Source organism: Ornithodoros turicata, chromosome 2 (genome assembly GCF_037126465.1).
Source record: "Ornithodoros turicata isolate Travis chromosome 2, ASM3712646v1, whole genome shotgun sequence".
Lineage (NCBI taxonomy): Eukaryota > Metazoa > Arthropoda > Arachnida > Ixodida > Argasidae > Ornithodoros > Ornithodoros turicata.
Genome location: NC_088202.1, coordinates 28,813,480 through 28,835,088, shown reverse-complemented (window position 1 = coordinate 28,835,088; position 21,609 = coordinate 28,813,480). Strand labels below are relative to the sequence as shown.

The following is a 21,609-nucleotide window of genomic DNA, read 5'->3' as shown; positions in this document are numbered from 1 at the left end:
TGCTAGTATAGATTCAAATGATTTATAGCCCGAGGCGGACCCAGGATTTTTTCTGAGGGAGGGGGGGGGGGGTCCTACCTTATTGTTTCGATTTGTTTGTTACTTATGTTTTGATTCTTTCTTGACTGATTTGTTTCTTAACTGTTTGCGTGCTATTTGTCTCATGCTCGTTTCTGTTGCTGTTTCTTCCCTCTTTTTTCTGTTAACCCCCCTCTTGTAATGCCTCTTGGCATTTGAGGTATATAAATAAATAAATAAATAAATAATTCGGGATACCCCCGTTGGATCACGCTAGGGGCATCGCGCGTTCGCTCGTCTGCGGCTTCCGTTGACTGCTAACCAACGTGAACTTCGACGTGCGGGCCAATGATGGCTCTCGCGGTGTGGATGTGACGGCACCGGGTATAGTTGGGCAATCCGCTGCCCGGTCGCTCCGAGACCGGGCGGAAAAAGTGCCAGCTGGCAAATTCCCTGCGCTCGGAAAGCGCCACGAGAACACACGAGATTGCTACACTTTGACAAATGCTCGGACTCTGGCAAAAAAACAAAAAAAAAAGTATGCCAGGAAATGACCACGGGAATTCGACATTCAAACTCTTCTGCTTCGCTCAGAACATAACAAAAACGAAGAAGAAGAAACGCAATTCGTGCTTCGTTCACCTTCGTGATCACTCACAAATAAGGGTGCCTCAACCGAGAATTCTTATCGCGTTAAAGGTACTGTAAAGCAGCACCGATCAAATGTCATTTAGTGTGGCTATTCGATAGTCCAAGCCACCAGGACAAAAACTGTGCAAGTTTCATTCCAATCGACGGTACAATTAATTAGAAAATTACAATTAAAGATTACGGGCAACACTGTACTAGGTATTCGAAATGAGTCGGTACTTCTGACACATACGGCGGCAACCACATTGCATGCGTATAACACTGGGCCCGACATAACAATCCACCATAAAATCCGCCCCTGCAATCCACACAACGATCCACATCTGAGGATAAACGGATAAGCGAATTGAAATGAAATACTGAGCCGTTGAAAAAAATGTGTCAGACGGTCAAGAAGCCAGACAGCGTCGGGACTTGTTTGTTCACAGACAGAGTTTGTTCGTTCGAAAGAGGCCGCGAACAAAAGGAGCGCGCAGGCGCAGCAGAGAAGTAGGGAGAGCCCCCATCGAAGAGCGGCCAGGACTGGGTTACTTCGCAAAAACAGGGGTTAACAGGTTAAGCTGTTAACAGGGGTTTCAGAATGCATAGGTAAACAGGAAAACTAATAATATGGTTACTAAAATAACCAAGTTCCGATGTCATATTGTGTAATACCAATTTTCAGTGTTGCCCGCTGTACAGGGGGTTGTTTGACACCAGGCGTCGCACCGCTCCACTATGCCGGATCTTTCATGGCAAATTAAAAATATTTATAGCGCGTTGTCGGTCGTGTGGTTATGCACATGGTATTTAGAAGCAACAAAGTCTCTAGACACATCACCGGCATATCATGCTTGTCTACTGCTTTACAGTACCTTTAAACGTTAGAGAAATATGTCTAAAATCAATACATCCAATAATATTACCTCTATCTAGACCCCCCCTCCCCCATCCTCGTTGCGTCCAAACCTGGTTGCGTCTGGGCGTTAACTCTGCAGCAACGACATTTTCTTTTAGCGTCGTCAGTCGATACCCTCGACCTCAATCTGTCTCTTGGCCGTCGGAGGCGAACCGGTTTGAAGACACGCCAGGCAATCGAATCAAGGAACCGACCGGCTGGTTCGTTGTTTCCGCGGCTTTAGCTCCTTCGATTTATGACGTTCGACACAGAGGGCTTAGATTGATAGTGCGGTTTTGCGCAGGCGATTCTCCCTGTATGTGACTCCACGGGGTTGCGTAAGCAGAACGACCGGGTGGGTGCAACGAACGGATTTTCGGGGGTGCTTCGGAAAGGTACCATTCGAGTGTAAGAAAGTAAGAAAATACTTTTTCGCTTGAACGAGTGAAAGGTCACGAACTTATCATGTTACCTGGAGGTATGGCTTCTTCCCCGTGTGTCTCGCACTTCGTTCAACGTGTCTTCAACACTTTTCAACGAATGCTTACCTGTCTTCAAACAAGCTAGTGCCACTCTACTCCGTCTGAGGTGCCAAGATCTACAATTTCGAACTTTGCTTGGGCATTGTCACGCGTATAATTAGTGTTATCGACTTGCACCCGAGTAATTCAGCTGGGCCTTCGGGCGGCCTTCGTCCCGCAGATGTTTTTCCGCCACGAACATCGTGTATTGAGGTTAGGTTGTGTTGTGGTTGAAGTTGAGGTTATATTGAGAATTTGTCTGTACTCCTTGTCTCTGGTTTTATTTCGCAGTCATGCATCACCTTGTGAGCACAATTTCGCTTTTGCCGATCAGGTTACAGTTGGAACGCATTCAATACGTGTCGAGGAAAATAAGCTTTGCCTGTTTGGATGGTTGGCATTACGCAACCGCAGGAACCTCTTCCTCCTGGGTTCTATGCACTGGGTGGACCATGACAGTGGTCGTGACTCGTGAGGCATGGTAGCGGACGCAACCTTGTCTTCTGATTCGAATATCTGCGTGGTTTCTCTCGTTGCTAAGCAGCTCCTGGTCATGTTGTCCTTGCCTACCGGAGCCCGGTGAACCTTCTTTCATCGTGAGGACTTTAGTCTGACTAGTGTCGTCTTCTGCAGGATGTTGGAATCGGATACAGCAGGTTTGCATGGTAGTAAGGTGCATACGATTCCCGTCCACGTGTTGGAGATAGACACAACGGATGCTTTGCGCACTGTCGTAGTTTTCTTTCTGTCGCAGTTTCTTTCGTACTTAAACACTAAACAAAATACGGCACTACGACTTGTGGAACGCGTATGACGCTATGTGCGTCGGAGGTTCTGATTTTTAAAAAATCCTAAAGTCCTATACGAGGAACTGCTGTGGTACGTCTGTTTCGCAAAACCGCCGTCATCGGCTTTTTTGTCGCATCACTCGATCAGGTACTCCTGACAACCTCCCCCTGTTACTGGGAGCATGGATATGTCGTTGCAATAGGGACTTCACCGCAGCCACGAAAGCATGGCTCATCTTGACCTGCCAGCCAGCCAACCAAGTGGGCCTCGTCGGACGGGTGTCGCCGTGACGTCCATCTCGGTCGACGGTTCGCGTGACGTCACGCAGCTAGGTCTTTTTGTCGTTGCACCTCTCGACGCAAGACTGCATTTTTGGAAGTTTGGAAGCCTTTCCGTTCCAATTATAACCATATGGTGTTCGATTATGGTAACTTGGTTGTCGCTCCTGGTGATGAAGCTCCCCATTTCCCGCATGAAGCATAATTCATGATCTTAATAGTAAAGTTGTTTTAATAACTGGGTCATTCTCGTTTAGTGCTTTAGCACGCGCTTTGTGGAGTCGAATGCATCTTGAAAGGGCGGCATCAACAGTAGACGTCAGTTTGCCGTGGACCAGGTGATGGAAACGCACGTGGTTGCTGTTGTTGGGATAGAAGTTATTTGTTGGGTATTTTCGAAGATTACACAACTGTTTCCACAACTCCGCCTGTGTGTGGCCGAATACTTCGTTACTTTCTACGCATTATTCGTATTTTTTTAAAGCCTGTCGTACGCGTTTATTTCCCGCCGTAGAAACGCAAGAGGAAAAGAAACATGGTTTTATACATCTCAGAAAATTGCCCTACTGTACGCTGCCACCTGCTCACCTCGCCGAGGGCCATAATTGAGATATCTCCCCGTCAAGTGCCTCCATCTTTTTCTTCTCCTGTCCCGCGTCAGAATTTTCTTTTTGTCTCTGTTCGTTTTTTTATCTTCTTTTGTTCTTTTTTTTTATCCTCCTCTTACCTCCACCACTCCTCTTCACCAACCTACTCATTATCGCTCGCGGGAATGGGCAAAGCTGCTTCGCCATTTCTCAGGGAAGGGGCATAAAAGGGAAGTGGAAAAACATGATCGCCATCTGCCCTCTAGTGGTTGTTTCCTTGGGCAGCCATAAAGAGAGACCAGAATGTACGAACAAAAACGAAAATGAGCATGGGTGGGGAGTTGGTGCGGAAGAGCCTCGGATGGATTTTTCTGCTGCTTGAGGTGGAAGCGTCTTCTCCTTCTTTTTCTTTTTCTTTTTCTTTTTCTTGGACACCTGATGAAAGTTTCGCGAAATTCTACTGCTTCCTTCATTGTTTTCTCGGTCTTTGTCTGGATCGGGGTTGGGGGGGTTGAGGTATAGGAGAGGGGACTCGTTATTCTCAGCATGGGAGGAACTGCGTGTGTATACTTTCTAAGAAATAAAAGGGCGAAGCTGTCTTCGTTCTCCAGTAAATGACGCCGCTTTCTTTGTCGTTCTGTGTGTAATGAGATGGTGAGCGTTGTCCAAAGAAGTGTGCTTTACGAGTCATTTCCCTGGGTGGCACCGTAGAAGCAAAATGTGCCTATAATAGGCGTTTTGTTCATCCGTGTTGTCGGAAGTGTATCGTCGCAGTGTTGTCGTAAGAAACATTTGCCCAACGACGTTCAGGGGCTGGTGAATCGAGCGTAGCGCCGTGTGAGGAAAGCGTCTACCGGGAGAACAATAGAGCTTTCTTGCGCCCTCTTCTGTTTCCAGCCGCACTCTTTGTTATGCTATTATCGCGCGCAGTTACCATAGGACTCCCTGCTTCGAGCAGTTATCAAGTATTTATCACCATTTGTGGAAAAAAATAACTTCCAAATGCAGAGTCTAATTTCCTAAACATGCACATCAATGTCCTACGGTGAAGGGACCCCACGTTCTAGGTGTAGCTTTTTTTAGCTCCGGGACAAGTAACACTTTTAGGCGTTAGGGTCCATTCACTACAGCGTCACCCATCTAGAGTGAGCTTCGAAAAGGCGAAAATAGTCATCATGAAGTAGATCCGGCGAAGTTCGGTTCTGGTTTTCGTTCGCGGCCAAATATGCTATTTAGTAAACTACGTCAGACGTTGAGTGTATGACAATTACAGAGATATTGTACAAATAATGTTCACACAGCGAAGGCAGTGCGGATGACAGTCAAGGGGATCAAAACCATCGGACATGCGTCAGTGCGGCAAATCCGCTCTCCTGCGAGTGACGTCATGAGAAGAAAACCCCCATACAGGTTGGGCTGCCATCTAACATCCATCAAGATTTTAAAAATGGACGGGACGGTCTACCGACTGAATGCTGATTGGATGAGACTATATTAAAATTTTGGATTAAGGGTCGATGTGTCATTTGGAAAGTTGGGAACTGCCTCGAGGAACACCCCACCGAGTTATTTCCAGCAATTTACGCTTTATGTAGCTTTTTATTTTTCCTTTTCACTCTCCTTTCTTCTTCCTTTCCTTCCTTTTCTGTTCTTCTTTATCTCTTTCTTTTACGTTTCTTTTTTTTCTTTTTTACCTTTTCAGTCTTAAAGAAAGCCCGTAAAGAAGGAAAAAAAACAAAAAAAACTCAGTGATGACGTGCCCGTGCGCCGCGATGGCAGCGCATGGCCATGTTGCATTTCGTTGTATAGTGGGATAAAATCAACAGGTTTTGCCTCAAATCAGTGACTGGATTACTTGGCTGACTGGATTACTTGGCTAAACAGAAACGGCAGGTTATTGACAGGCGTGTCACAGCAGTAAACATGCCAGCAAAAATTTCAATTCTAAATGAATTGCTGTGAATTTAATTGGAATGTTTTGAACAGTGACTCTGAATATGTGATGTTTGTTTAGCTTTGGTTTGGTCTGTCGCTGTAAGATGAGAAAGGGGGTGGGGGTTCTTGGTATCAAATATAGAATATGTTGGGACATGAGGCTTCCATGCCTCAAATTTCATAGTGTAAACAGATTCATTTTCACAATTTAGTAGCATTTCTTTTTCACGTCATTGAACTGGTCGTATGTAGTGCACTTCTATTCTACACAGTTTCTGTGTGAGTCTCGCGAGCATCATGCGGTCATCATTATGTTTAGTTGCTTTCAGTTTATTGTGTTAGCAATATCAAGGGCATCACATATAATTGCTCCTTCCATCTTTTCTCTTCCATAGGAGCAGTGTTCCAACTTGTTCACGGGCAGCCTTTACCTGCTGAAGGTCTAGATGTCAAGGAGGGTAAAGCCCTGGAGCTACGCTGCAAGTTCAACCCTGCCTTAGCGTCGCGAAACATACTTTACTTTTGGGTGCGAACCAATACAGAAGGCACAGAGAATGCTGCCATTAGTGGGAGTGCCCTCTTCCCTCATTACACCGTGGACTTCGAGCCCACGGAGGGGCGCTACGATCTGCTCATTTCTAGGGCCCAGTATGAGAAGGACAATGGGCGCTTTGAATGCAGGCTGAAGGAAGCCGGCAGTGGATTGGACGTGCACAGCAGCGGATATCAAGTCACCGTACTGAGTGAGTTAAGGTTCATTACCAGCACGTCGCCGTACATTGCACTAGGTCGGTATTGGAACGCCCCGTTTCTTCCCTAGTTCCACCAGGAAATCCCAAGATAAGCCCTGGCAACCCGACGGCCCGCGAAGGTGAAGCTTTAGCGCTCACGTGCGCCAGTGAAGGAGGCAGCCCCGACCCAGAGATTCAGTGGTATCGTGATGACGTGCCCGTGCAGTCAACCCTACAGCCAGGAGGATCTCGCGACAAGCCCACCATTGCTGTCCTCTCCCTGACGCCGAGGCAGGAGGACGACGGTGCTTCCTTCCGTTGCGTCGTTCGGAGCCGTGCTATGGAGGATGGTGCAAGACACGAGGCCAGAGTCACACTCAGAGTGTACTGTAAGTCGTGACACCTTCTAAAAATAATTTAATCCTTCCTCTCCTTGACTTTTCTGCTGCTCTTGAGTGTCACTGAGATTAATCGTTAATGGTACTGCCTGTTAATTTTGTAACCGTAGTACACACTGAATGTTTATTTTGCAGATGCTCCCAAAGTCACTGTTGGTCCTTTCAATCCACTTCACGTTATGGTGGGCAATGATGCCACTCTCACCTGCTCTGTGGTGGCAAACCCACCTGCCCGTTCTGTGCGCTGGATGAAGCGAGGTCAGCTGTTGTCAAACACTCCGAACCACACTATTCCCGGTGTGACGCCGGAGGACAGCGGAACCTACTCTTGCGTAGCTGATAATGGAGTTCTTCAACCAACACACTCTGACCTTCAGCTGAGTGTGCTCTGTAAGTACTGCAGCTGATTTCAACATGCACAGCGAGCCTAACTAGATAGCGATCATTTCATTACAAATCTTGCGGTCTTTTTCCAGATGGTCCACGTGTCAGCGTGCTCCCGGAGCAGGAAACGTCCCAGGGAGAGAATGTTGTGATCAAGTGCAATATAGCCTCTAACCCAGAGCCTCACGCTGTATTCTGGCAAAGAGAAGGAGATGCTACTTTTAGGCAGAAGGGAGACACACTGCGTCTGGAGCGTGTGACCGCTGACGATGCCGCAACTTACGTGTGTGAGGCTGCTGTCCACATGAGACCATCCACGTCTGCTGTACATACAGAAGTGATTGGCAATGACTCAGTCATCCTGCACGTTCGACGTAAGTGCCTCCTGGCTCACAATAGCACTGCTGTTCTTCTGTCTCAAAGAGACTCACCATGTCCCGTTACCATTAATTTCGTTCCTACAGACAAGCCTGGAGAGGCTGAGATCACACCCAACAGCCCAACAGCCGTCGCAGGCCGCCCCTTCACTCTATCTTGCGGTGCCCGTCCTCCTGGGTGGCCTCGTCCCGAGTACCGTTGGTGGAGGGAGGGACAGGAACATATTCCCCTTGGCCACAGGGCCAACCAGAGCTTTCTGGCAATCCACAACAGCCATGAAGGACGATACTACTGCCAGCCGCACAATGCGCTCGGCAAAGGGTCCATTGCTTCTGTCTACATGGCAGTCAGTGGTGAGTTTCACCTACTTTATCGCATCCCTTACCACGGGATTTATAAATCTTCAGAAGAATGTGTGCAAACGTATTCTGGTTTGGCACTTTTGCAGAGGCAGCTACAATCGTGATCCCGCTGCGACCCCAGATCGTTCGCAAGGCTGGTGACCAGAACCAGTCCATTACATGTCGTGCGAGGGGCAAGCCTAAGCCACGGGTACGTTGGACACACCGTGATCAGGACATTGATGCTACAACTGCCGGATTCAGCATCAAGACAGTGGAGAATGTGGAGGATAATGAAGTGTTCTCATCACAAAGCACGCTTACCTTTGATCATGCACTGACACCTGAGGATCGTGGGAAGTATGCCTGCCACTTCGACAATGGTTTCGGAGGAGAGGCTGTATCTGAAATGCAGCTGCGGATTGAACGTAAGCCTTTCTTTATTTGCTTTCTCCCGCTCCGTAACTCTGTGATATTTTCACTGGGCTTTACGTCTCACACATGCAGGCTTGAGCAGAATTGCATATATGTATTGTTGTGTTCAACCGAAGAGCAATTTTAGCATTTTCGCTATTTTCACCTGACTCTTGATATACGGAAATACGACGTATTGCACTTATTTGCTTCATATCTATGCAGTTATTATTTTTAATGTGGCAGCTACTAAGTGCATGTTACAGAATGCTGCACTAGCATTGCCATTCGGGGTAGAACAAACTTGGTGCAGATATTTATACGTTTATAAAATTATTAAATTGTATCCTACAGAGTAAACTGTAGCTTTACCATTTTCACATTAACTTTCACAGCAAATATTGCTATTTGCTTTTTCATACTTACTTTTCTGCTTTGTGCGCGCTGGAGGAATATAATCTGGACCTGTCTTATTGCAGTTTATTTTCATGACATGTACAATACATGAAACAGCACAAAGCATAGTTGATAATAGTACAGTTTCACCAGCCGGAGCAACCCTAACGGCGCTTGTGAAAGACAAAGATCGAGAGTGTCGGGGTCTCCTCTTAGAAGAGAATCTGTCATGAAACTGATGCACCAGCTTGGAATGCAGCAAACAAGCGTTGCTTTTCATTGTGGCTGTCGTGCTTACAGCACCACTAGTTATCGATGCACATGCATAACATTCTTCCCGAATGGGTGTCACTTCGTATGAAAAACAATGCCACTTGCCCATGATATACAGTGAAACCTTCCTATGTTGGACACCCGCGGTGCAGCCGAAGCGTGTCCCACTTATAGAGGTGTCCGAGTTACAGAATATGAGGGAAACAAAAAATGGAAAAGATCACAGCTGTGTTGCCAGAAATGTCCCCCTTCTTCAATTTATGGTCCTTCGTGGTACCTGGTGGTAGTGGTACCTCTACCCATTCTTCACTGACAATTATTACTGATTTTGGTAGATTCAATTCCGTTCAGATTCCACTCAATGGCATTATCTCTGGAGCTTTTCGAGCAGCGAGGACATGTCTCTGAAGCGTCAGCCCGCTTTTCATTGCTTTGGTGCAGTGCGCGTTCAAAGGCTCTAGACAAACCGAAGACAAGTGCTCACACAAAGAATTACAATGTGGACTGACAGCACTTGTTTTTGGACTCGAAAAGCTAAAGCAACAAAATGCTGAGACCCGTATAGGGGAAAAAAGGGGCGAAAGTCAAGGCCACTGGCCCATTTTGAGTCTTTGGTGCAAAGATGGGCCGAGATTGAGGTAATTTGGCCAGGGTTTTGTCCGACTTAGCAGGGAAAGCCCTGTCCTACTTCCGGGATAGGGTGGTGTCCGACATAGAGAATTTCGTCCCCATGTAGTTTCAATGGGAGCCTGCCTGTGCAATGAAATCTTGTCCGACACGGGGAGTTGTCCGAGGTAGGGAGGTGTCCGACTTTGGAGGTTTTACTGTACGTATCGGCTTGCACGCATTATCACCACAAATACCGAATGTGGTGATAATCAGTAATGTGGTGGTAACAGTTGTTCGTGCGATCGAAGCCCGTACGGCCCGCGACAGACTCCCCTCTAAGAGGAGTAAACCAGTACCCCTCCTCCCATCTTTCCCAAATGGCATTAGGGCAGCTCTGCTTCATCTCCACTGGCCAAAAATGTGTCGTTGTCCAGCGTGCTTTGAGCAGCACTCTGCTAGATGTGCAATCTACCTAACATTTTTGCAATAACATTCCACTACCCATTCCTCAGATCCTCCACAAGTGCGACACACCTACAACCGTGTGGCATTTGACATTGGTGACACTGCTGTGCTACGCTGCAAGATGCAGGCCTACCCTGAGCCCTCCTTTGAGTGGATGTTCAAGGGGCGCATTCTGGAACGTTACGCAAACTATGCCACCAACATTACAAACCTTGGAGACGACCTGTATGCTGGAACCCTGTCAGTGTCCGACATCAAAGAAAGTGACTACGGAGATTACACGTGCCGCGCCTGGAATCAAGTGGGAGATGTACAGAGGACCATCCTCAAGCTTGTCAAAAAGAGTGAGTCTTGGGATATTCTTTTTGCAGGAAATCTTTGTAGCAAGCAAGTTCTGTAACAAGTTCTGGAATCTGCTCTAAACAACATTTTCCTTGTGGTGATGCAGGTGCTCCTGACCGCCCAGCTCGTGTACAAGTTGTGAGTGTGGACTCTGACAAAGTGACGCTACAGTGGCTGGAAGGATTCAGCGGTGGCTTTGCAAACACAGAATTTGTGGTGACATACACCCACGTTCCCTCTGGACATACCAAGAACGAGTCCTGTCGTACACTGAACCCCTGCTCCATCACTGGTGAGGAGACTGCCTTTGTCTTAGTGGTGTGGTGTTTTGTTTGTTTCTGTCCTGCCTAGCCTAGCCTAACCTAACTGACGTAACTTCACGTTCGCCATGTCTCTGTTTGACTGATCTTGGTAGTATTGCAATAGTTTCCCAGGCAAAAATCCGGAGTGGGACCACTTCAAAGTGGTTTATTGGACAGTTCCCACTTTGAGTGTGGGACCACTTAGTGACTGGGACCAGTTGAAAGTGGCACCAGTTTCACGATGGTCCCACTTAAAGTGGAACCAGTGGAATTGATCCAGTGGTCCCCTATGCTAAGCGGTCCGTGATCCGTCCACTTAACAGCTGGGACCACTGAATGCATGACTGAAAATAATACATAGAAATTCACATATTGTTCAAGTAAATACCGTTTATTCTGCTAAAAGCATACACTGAGCAGAAAGAAATAACCAATACATCTCTACATGTACATACTACATAGTACAAGTCTGATCACTCACTGTGTCGTCTAGACAAGGCATATGCCTGACTGTGCGACGCACTCACGGACTACGGGGAGCTTTCGTTCGTTGGCCACACATGACACTCCTGTTTTCCATGCAGGTCGCGGCATACACCCCCTTCCTCTTCACCGTACGTTCAGAATCTTCTTATCCTGTTTGTCTTCAAGTTTCTCCTGAGTTTCTAAAATGAAACATCTAATTAATAGTAATCAAAGCATCACGGTCCTCACTCATACCTGCAAACATTCTCGAAGTGAAGTCCAATTGGCATTTCACAGTGCGTTCTTGCCCCTACGCCGTTTACGTCTTCTTGGCGTCAAAACTCTTCCGGGAAATCGACAATGTGTTGCACAGGAACCATTGTCATCACATTGTCTTAGAAAGCGCACTAAAACACACGGAAATACTGCACAGGAGATACACCATCCTTGGGACGGCAACTGAAGACAAAACCAACTTGCTGCAACGCGTCCAAGTTCGAACTGCCACTCAGGCCTGTTGCCCTCTCCTCTCCTTCTCGGCTCTCAGCTCTCGCCATTTGAAAGTTTGAATTTGTAGCCGCCGTGGCGTCTTCACATTGCATCAGCCTCTGCAATTACCTTTTCTTCTTTGTGTTTGTTTTTTCGTTTTCTTTCTTCTACATATTTAGCTTAATTTTCGTCGTTGTTGAGATGTATTTTTTTACATTTCTATGGTACTTAATATCTTGTGGTGAAAGTCACCTTCAGATGAGAATATGTGCACGAATTGGAGTTACAGGGATACAGCATATATTTGATTGCAGACGTGCGCACCTGGATAAACAGCAGTAAAAAGAGATCATGCATGTGCTAAAATTGATCAGAGTAATAGATGAAACAAAACCAGAAGGATATATGGCAAGTGTGGACAAGATGGAATCTCAAAGGGGGAAGCCTGGAAGCTGTCCAACTTGGAGTCTCAAGTGACCATTCTGGGAGCAAAATGGTACCTGTGAGGCTCCAGCTGGAACTTCTGGAACCATCTGAGACCAGAGTGGTACCACTGATGTCACCAAAGTGGAACCAGCCACCACACTTGGGAATCCAGCTGGGGCCATCCGCATTGAACTGGAACCATTTCGGGACCATCAAACATCTAACTGGAACCACTCTTGGACCAGTCCAGATTTTTGCCTGGGTTTGCAGTGTGACCACTTTTTTACCACTGGTTTTGTTCAAAAAGAAACCCTCAGTAATGTTGCACACTTCTTTGTGATTCCTAAGTCAGGTTCAATAATTCATTCTCTTACATGCGTAACTGATGTGCATTTGGTATTTTGTTCCTTTAGGGTTGGATTCCAAATCAGAGTACGTGATGAAGGTTGTTGCCGTCAATCCACGCGGTTTCAGTCCTTACTCAGAAGAAATAACAGTTCAAACCAAGGTTAACCTGAAAGGTAACAGGAGCAATTATAGTTTCTCCAGCTTTTGGAAACCTTTTCATTCTCTCTGTGCTCTTCTGCTTTGTTTTGTGCATGCTCACTTGCTTGAACATGCATGAGGCAATCAAATGCATGTGAATCGAACATATTGCACATCAGCTTCTTTACATTAGCCTGTAGAGTGAAACGTTGGTACAGTTCTGTACCAACACACACATGTTTAGAGTAGACATGTTTAGTAAATCTGACAGGAGTTGTAGAAATCACTGTTGTACCCAGTAACATACTGTCAGCAGTAGTTTTTCTGGTCATTTTCTAATATGTATAGGCAAGCTGCTGCAGCGTATTTGTTTATATGAGGGATTGCCGTATTTGCACGCTTTTAATGCGCACCGTTTTGACTAAAAAATGTTGCGTAACAGAACAAGATTAAGAGCTCAGTGAAAGGTGGCTAGCTCTATTGCCGTAGACACCACTCCCTTGCGGCCATCACGCGATCGCTGTTTTCGATTGTAGCATTTTTTTAATTTACGAGTTTCAGATGTACTTCATGCACGAGGGACAAGCTAGCATGCACAGCAATGTTGGCTGCAGCTGGAGTGCACACTAGCATGCAGTGTGCCCACGCAGTCATAGAGCTGGCAGTGGTAGGCGCGCTTTGTGTCGGAATTAAACATGCTACACTCACACACAGTAACTGATGCCCGCTTATGTGGCACCGTGAAGGATAACGAAACAGCCAAAGGAAATGACGAACATGTGACGTTCGTGAGAGAACTGCCTTCCCGGCCATCGTTGCGACCGCTCCGTGCAACAACACTGCCATGGCAATACCGGCCATGGTAGAAAATAACTTAGGCGAACACCAGCGTGAGGCTGCCTTGCGATGATGACTCACATTTTACAAATTTTTGCTCATAAGATTTTGAGATATCCAAATTTTGTCTCGAACATATTTCAAGATAAGTGGTTATAAATGCATGGCAAGTAGAGGAGCCTTAGCCTTCAGGAAAGGAGCAATAGCCTTCAACTTAACAGATTTCTTTTAGATATCAGAGTTTGAGTTAACGAGGTTCTACTGTATTCCACTGTGCACCTGTTTGTTTTCACTCCAGCGTCTGTGTGCAGCCATTGCTTTATTGGGCTGATTGATATTTCCCCCCGACAGATATGCCCCGTCCCCTGGCAGCCCAGTATGACCGCGACTCTGGCACTGTGTACTTCAACGTGGATTCGAGCGCAGAACGTCTAGTGGCCCGCGTGGAAGGCCGTCTCAGGGGCCAAGAAGATTGGCAGCCACTGGCAGAGATGCAGGTGGATCGGCCTCAGCTGTCTCTGGAACTCCCGGAGAATGGTCCCTCTGCTGACAGTTACGCTGACATTCGGGTGCTCCTTTGCCTGCAGAGCAACATTTCGTGGTGTGGGGATGAACGCCTTGCTGAACCCTTCGACGGTATGTTATGATCCTGGGTTTGGAGTGTCGTACAGGATGTGTAACGCACCAGAAACAATCATGATGCTGACAGTGAACAGTCACATGCAGTGAGCATTTGCACAAATCTTTGAAGCGATACTCCAGAGGTGCAGCGTTATTTTGAGATAGGAGTGGGTATTCCACTGCAAGTTACGTGGTTCCAGGAGGTCTTTGATTACCCTGGAATTCAGAAGTACTGTTTTCAATGTAGGGAATGCCCTGGAATTTTCCACTACCCTTGAAAACATTCAATTTCACACCTTTTTGTTATTTTTACTGAGCAGTAGTGCAAATTCTATCAATCTGGAGTCTGAACTATGGTTTTGGAACCGCAGAGATGATTTCGTTGGAATAGGAATCAATAGAGGAAATCAGAAGTATGAGAAATGAACGAAAATAGCCTTCCTTTCCATTCTGTGATATCCAGTGTTCGTGTTTCTTGGGTTACATTTGTGAGCAGATCACTATACACAGTCTTCATGTATTCTGTCACGTGATACCTGTAACTTATAAACGTTTGATTATAAATATTTCAGAATTTATGCTGACAACTGAGACTAACTCTCACCCTGTGGGAGCCCCAGTGTCACTTATGACAATGAAGATTGTCATCATTGTCTCCGTCACTGCTGGTCTCTTCTTCCTGCTTGTCGTGACATTCGTCTGCTGTTGCTGGAAGAGAAAGGCTCAGAAAGGTATGTTTGTGGAAGTGTGTTGTGTAGCACACTACACTTCCTAGTTAGACCAATATTTATCTCACAGTCATGTATTCTCATTCTTTCAGTGAACAAGAAGGACTATGAATCAGAAGTCCAAAAGTAAGTTGGTATTCTTGCAAAACTGCAGGATTCTGCAGCCTAGACTGTTTATTTCAGATAAGACCTTATTAAGGTTTATATCTACAACCACAAACAATCTTTGCCTAGGAGGGGATAGAGCTTGTCTTAGCTCAAACAACTTTCATTCTGAAAAGTTCAGTGAACAAAAAGGTTGCAGGGACATCACATCCAGTTGTGCCATTTGCAAACATACATGAACCCCATATGTTTCAAAGCAAATCCCTCCTTCAGCGTACAGAAGTATGTAAGGCAGGTGCACTGTTGACCAAAATGGGGCAAGATACAGGGAAACTGAAGAGTACACGAATAATAGGGTATCTGTGTAACTTTGAAAATGTAGGCAGCAATTTTGGGGAATGCCACATTTATCCGAGAAGCCTCATTGTTGTGTAAAGTATCTGTGCAATGTAGCGATGCACTAATTACCTTTTTGTTTGCTAAACAGCGCCCGCCCCAAGGTTATCAGTGCCCCATACTATCACGATGATGTCAGCAAGGGCTTGGACAACAACGGAGATGACCTCAACAAGCATGGCACCAACATCTACGGTACCAGCATGGGAAGCTCGCACATCATGAATGGACACAACTCTGGGCACCCCATGCAGAATGGTAGGAAGGGAAACTTTCTTCTGTTGAGAAGCAGAGATGGGGCAGGTCTTGACTGTGTGGTCCCTGTTCAGGAATGATGTATGGCTCGGGTGACATGCTGGACGGTGCCCACCCAGGTGACATGGGCAAGGGAGAGCTGTGGGTGAAAGGAGGGGACATGGCACCAGAGTCCTCATACCAGCCCTATGACTCACGGCCACCTCCGTCCAGTTACTACTATCCACAGGACGACTACCAGGGTCTCAATGAGGATGTTATGAACATGAAAAACAGAGAGCACCTACGTGAGTACCTCTGTCTTTTGTTAGCCTGTTAACTTGCGTCTTGAAGGGGATTTACAACAAAATGAAGTAGAGGTGGTTTCCAGAATGTTAGTCAATGTACTTTATTGAATCAAACTTTAATGCCAAAGGAGACATAGGAAAAGCAGCTGAAATGCAGCAAAATCTACCTAGGAAGCATAGATAAAAATTCTTCCAAGTCACAACTGGATTTGTAGTTTTCTTCTGAGCTATTCAGGCTGTATGACATAGCATCATCCTTGAAGTTGCGTGTAGTATAGGATAGGATGGGATGGGATTGGCTTGGATTTTGTATTTATGTACAGTATTATTTGCAAAAAATTCTACTGTACTATATAGTACTGTTTATGGAAAATACTGTATATGAAAGTACAGTCAAACTTTGTTAAAACGAATACCTTTTTCATGAAAGAACCGCGAACTGGTCTTGTCAGACAACCACAGAGCTAATGCAATTTTCAAACATTTACAGTTTCTTTACGACAAACATGCCGGAACAGCGAAGTGAGTTTCAGGCGTGTTCCATCGGATGAACGCTGTTCTGTCCATTTCTGCATTTTGCGTCTCATTCCTTTTCGTGATGTATGCCAACCAACAACATGCTGTACATATCCTTGCGCTCTTGTTCCACAAAGTTCTAACTCGTACAACGAAGTTCTCTAGTGGAACAGCAAACTATATGCCATGTCTTGCCCTCCCGCCGTTCTTTCCCTGATGGGGCTTCCCACTATATTTAGGGCCTGACCTTTTCGGGTTTTATTTTTGGCCAAATTCGGGGGGTAAATATCGGGTGATATTTTTCATTCGAAAATTCGGGTGTATTCGGGTTAAATCCCGTTACGGCATATTCTGTCGTCAGGAATTCGGGTGTATTCGGGTGATTTTTTTTGTTTAATAAAAATTTGTCTTAACATGGAACTAATGTTTAGCAATGTTATCAAACTTTATTTTCATGCACGCTTATGAGTGTGCCACGTGACCTGGATGTTTTCGGGTAGATTCGGGTTAAACCCGAATTTTACAGATTTCGTTCGGGGGGTAAATATCGGGCGGATACGGGTTTAACCCTAAAAAGTCAGGCCCTAACTATATTGTGCCTCGGGTCACCACGGAAAAGATAAGAATGACTATGTCACCGACTTCATCAAAAAGACAAGTAGTAAACCTGCATTTGTGACCACTGACCAGCATAATGTGACATCATGCAACATGCTAGGAGACAAACTTTCTGTGCTTTGTCAAGGCAATTAAGGGTGGACGAAAAAAAACAACAACATTGGGTACTGCGTGTAAAAAGTGCGGTACCTAGGTTCCGCACAGGCTTCTATCCCTGTGCATTTTCAACCTGCCAGCTACTAGCTCCGCAGTCGTCTACAGTGGCGAGTCACATGACAAAGCATGATACTGAGAGAGGGTGAAAGCAAAGCATGTCACTCTTTCACACGTGTTAGTGGGTGCTCTGCTGCTTTGGACACGTGTGTGCGTAGGGTTGCCACCTTTCGTAGTGAAAAATACCGGCTGAGGGAAAGGAGGAAATGTTCGCGGGAAAGGGAAAGTAAGTGAGGGGTGGACAGTATACAGCGAGAGAAAGAACGAGCGTACTGGCTCAAGACAACATTGATAATAATGAATAATTAAGAAAACGACTGGTGTCTACGGAGTTGGATCTGTGCTCCAGATTTATTCAAGCTGCAGTGGAATGTTGAAAGGAAAACCCTGTAAAAGCCCCTATGAAAGGTGTTGAGCCACAAATACCGGCAAAAGGCTGACGGTATCACCTTCCTACCGGCAACCGGCAGAGAGAGCAAATAACCGGCCGTGCCGGTATAATACCGACCTGGTGGCAACCCTATGTGTGCGCCTGCACATTTTAAAAACTGAAAGTGGCTTGAAAACGCCACTGAGACACTCCAGCTACACTGTGAAATTAAAAGGGCAAGCTATTGGAAGCTGAGACTTCCGATTACGCGGAGGCATCACGCAAGCTCGGTGTGAACGAGTCCAACATTCGTTGTTGGCGTCAGCGACGGACATTGCTGTTCTGCGTGTCTGCACAGAAAGTATTTTAGTGGTCGGAAGTCTGGAATTTATCCCTTAAAACGATCCTCATCAGATACTCGACGATTGTCACACAGGTGATAGTGATGTCAAAAACATGTAAGCAGCGCAGCGGCGACTGGTAGCCCATGATGTTTTTGTGCAATAAATAATCTGGAACCTGTTCACATCCAGCCCACTTCTGCCCAATATCTGCAGTTGTAACCATTCTCGTGGGGCAGGGGCCTCAAACTCAAATGGAGTCACGGGCCACATTGACTTTACACCACATCATGGAGGGCCGCAAAGAAAATAAATGACGGTAATTACGTAGAAATAAAAATGTACACAAGAACAGGGACAGTGTAGTTATTGTGGAGCATGACGGTGTGTCCAAAATTTATTACTGAAAAACTCCATTTGACGCACCAAGAGGAATACATGAGCTGCCCTTCAAGTCGAGTATTGAAAATATGGAAACTGATTGGAGAAAAATATGTAGTCCTTCACAAAGGATTATGAGAATGTTCAGGAGCACTCAAAGTTATCTCCTATTTAGACACTATATTTTTGCCTTTGCTCACGGTTTCAAGCTCGAAAAATAAACGAAAAAAAAAATCCGAGAAAAACAATTAGGTGATATTATTGACAATTGGTTATTGCTTAGTGTTCACTACTTTAATATGACTCCAAAAAATTAAGATACAATGGCCTTTGTACATTGTGCATTCGTACTCATAGGTCTACAGGATGTTGTACTACTACCTTGTTCAACGAATTTACCTTTACAACAAATTTTTTTTTGCGGTCTCTCGAGTTTCGTTACAATGGAGTTTGACTGTATTTTTTAAAGGACGTAAAACTAAATATTCACTGGAATGACGGAGTAAAGTTTTGCTGTCCTCCATAAGAATGAACTCGCAACGTGTTATCTTGGACTGGCAATATCTTTAAATGTGCTCTGCCTGTATCTTGCAATGCAGATTCCCCGTACTATGACGTAAGTGGCCTCCCGGACCCCTATGCCACCATGGGAGATGAGGACAAGAACCCGCAGATCTCTCTTTCCTTCGACGAAAGCCTCGAATCTGGCTACTCGACCCCGAACTCAAGAAGCAGGCGCATCGTTCGTGAAATCATTGTATGATGGAAATTGGTCGAAAACAAATAGTATGGCAGGTTGGCTGTGACCACATCCGCCACACATGCAACGACTGGACTGTGAGATGGCGTCTGTCCAGTGCTGTTGAAGTGAATTTGTAAGTTCGAAAGTTCGAAACTAGAAGCGACTTAGATGGCTCACGGTTGCGTGAGAAATTGTGTGTGTGTGTGCAAAAGACCCCGTCGTCTGTCACGATGGGATGGCTCACCTGAACAAGGCTCACAGAGAAGATGCGGGAAGAAGTGCATTTAGTGCCTCATCACATCGAAAATGGACTGCTGCTTCGCTGCAGTGTTGAGTGTTCATTGGCAGCAGAGTATGGACCACTTATCGGCTACTTTGTAGAGTATGTGTGTGTGTGCTGTTTTAGGCACGCTTGCAGTGGGCACAGCTGCGGTTGGGACAAACTGTGCACAGGGTGCCTTTCATTTGACTGGAATATTTGTGATTTTGGAAGTGTCTTATATGCAAGTTTGCAGGCAGAACATATGTGCAGTATATTTTCTTTGCTCAAGTTTCTCCTGCTTGTGTCTTGTTTCTGTTGTTACCGTGCCTTCATGTTTTATTGTCATCATGTGGATTTGCATAGTGCGCATTTGTGATAGTGGTGATGATTGTGTTCCAGCCAGAATCAAAGCTGCCCTTGCAGGATACAATAGCACGAGGGACAAATGTGCCACAAACTTTCACTTCATGTTGTTCCCTCACATTGTCATTTCGCGCCTACTAGTATTAAGCAGGAAGTTTGCATTTCACACTGACCGCCTGACCATGCTGGAAGGGATACAGCCGTCTCATTTTTAATTACTGCATTTTTCGAGTTTTCAAATGCTTCCAGACTGAGCAGGGCATGCTGAAACCACTCTGCTAAGCCTGGGGGGAAAAGCTTACATGTAGCGTAATGTTCACAACAGTTGGCAGCATTCAAGTATAACTGCTGCTGTAGTGTGCAAAGTAAAGAACCTTCCAAAAGAGCAGTCATTGCTCCAAATTGAACCCTTAATTTCCGAGCCCTGCAGACTACAGCGCTGGCATTGCTTGAGGTCTGGGCTCAAACTTGTGGGACAGCACATCCGCTTTCCCACGCGCCTCCTGGACCTGTTTGTATTCCAGCTCCAGTAACCACTCTAGAAGTGCCATGCTAGGCATTCAGCGAAGTGGGGGAAGCAGATATTTTACAAAAAAATGACACGGCTTATCCTTCCTTTTCTTAGCACTAGCAAAGTTATCTACTGCATCCATTACTTCTTTGCCACTTTCAGAAATGTGGCCTTTTAATATTTTTCATGTCATCCCAATCTTTTAGCGGTTTTAGCAGATTCATTCCCAGCCAAATGTGCTCGGTCTAATTGCCTAATGGCTATGTTCTACTCAAGATGGGGGTGCCTCTACCATTCCATGTCTTGCCAAATGCTGAGCTTACACTGCTGTGTTGCTCTTCCCGTGCGTCACACCACTATTCTCGCAACTAGTGTACACTCTCAACACTAGTAAACAAGATGCAGCATGTGTCTTGCACAGTGACATCTTTTGAGTAGAGCACAGTCCCATGTGGCATGCTGCATTTTTAGTGAGTTCTCGTGTGTTGTTTGCGTTCCTTGTTAAGTGTACATGTTTTATGTTAAGTGTACAATGCGTGTGTAAATAATTGTGAAGGTCATACACGTGTATGAGTTCCTTCTGTACATGGTTTGTGTTGTTTTATTGTAGTACTTGTAGACACTATAATTTTAACTTGATCAGACATCTTGAGAAACGTGTTGCTATTTCTTTCATGCACACGCTCCCTGCCTTATTGAGCTCATCTACTTACATGCAGATGCTCCCATTGGAATATGTTGCAGTATGTTTGGCATCCATAGTTGTGAGCAGGTGTTCTCCCTAGCTTGCAATGCTTATTTATACCCTTGTGTTCTTAGGCCTGGCTTTTTTTTTTTTTTTTTTTTAATTGGGGAACAAAAATCAGGCCTGATTTTGGAAGCTGTGCAGCAGGGTGAAACAGTGAAAAGGCAGTTTTGGGGGGATTTTGATATTTTTTTAAATAAAATCTTGGATTTCAGATGAACAAGAGATGCAGAGCAGCTGTGCTGAATGGGCACTGCTTTGCACTCTCCAGTGCCTGTACTGGTGGCTAAAATTGCACTTTTACGACTTTGTTTTCGCGTTTTACCCAAAGTGATAACTGGAGGATAAGAAACGGTTTAACCCAAAAACACAAATGGACTTAAAACTTAAATGGAGCACCGAAAAGCACTGCTGCGACCGTATAACTTACTTTTTAAGCTTACAATGGACACTTCTCTAGTTCAGTATTAACACTGTCCATGGCTGCAGCATTCTTGGGCATGTTCAGCACTGCACTGAGCAAAGAAAGTAATGGAAGATTTTCGGGTATTAATGAACTGGAAGTGAAGTATGCAAACATTGCCTGTAGAGGATCTCTTGCATTGTGAGGTCCACTTCCACTCAAGACAAACTTCATACTCTTTTGCTGTATTTTACATACAAGGTGTTACCACTCACTTGTTAAACAAAGCACATGATTCAAGGTGGAGTTTCCAGTGAAGATCTCAACAAAGTTTTTATATAGAAAAGGAACATATTTTCT

At 45.5% G+C, this 21,609-nt stretch overlaps 1 protein-coding gene across 1 annotated transcript in view; it reads left to right on the top strand.

Annotated features, from left to right (window-relative positions):
• Positions 1–20,691, top strand: part of LOC135385260 (protein turtle homolog B-like) — a 114,261-nt gene extending 93,570 nt beyond the window's left edge. Inside the window, exons 2-16 of the mRNA XM_064614463.1 lie at positions 6,052–6,399; positions 6,477–6,776; positions 6,921–7,175; positions 7,262–7,543; positions 7,634–7,900; positions 7,996–8,316; positions 10,093–10,389; positions 10,494–10,679; positions 12,483–12,590; positions 13,744–14,028; positions 14,586–14,744; positions 14,834–14,867; positions 15,334–15,500; positions 15,572–15,784; positions 18,823–20,691. Of these exons, the coding sequence (XP_064470533.1) occupies positions 6,052–6,399; positions 6,477–6,776; positions 6,921–7,175; positions 7,262–7,543; positions 7,634–7,900; positions 7,996–8,316; positions 10,093–10,389; positions 10,494–10,679; positions 12,483–12,590; positions 13,744–14,028; positions 14,586–14,744; positions 14,834–14,867; positions 15,334–15,500; positions 15,572–15,784; positions 18,823–18,986 (3,386 nt within the window). The 3' untranslated portion in view covers positions 18,987–20,691. The remainder of the gene's footprint in view (positions 1–6,051; positions 6,400–6,476; positions 6,777–6,920; positions 7,176–7,261; positions 7,544–7,633; positions 7,901–7,995; positions 8,317–10,092; positions 10,390–10,493; positions 10,680–12,482; positions 12,591–13,743; positions 14,029–14,585; positions 14,745–14,833; positions 14,868–15,333; positions 15,501–15,571; positions 15,785–18,822) is intronic.
• The last annotated feature ends 918 nt before the right edge of the window (positions 20,692–21,609 follow it).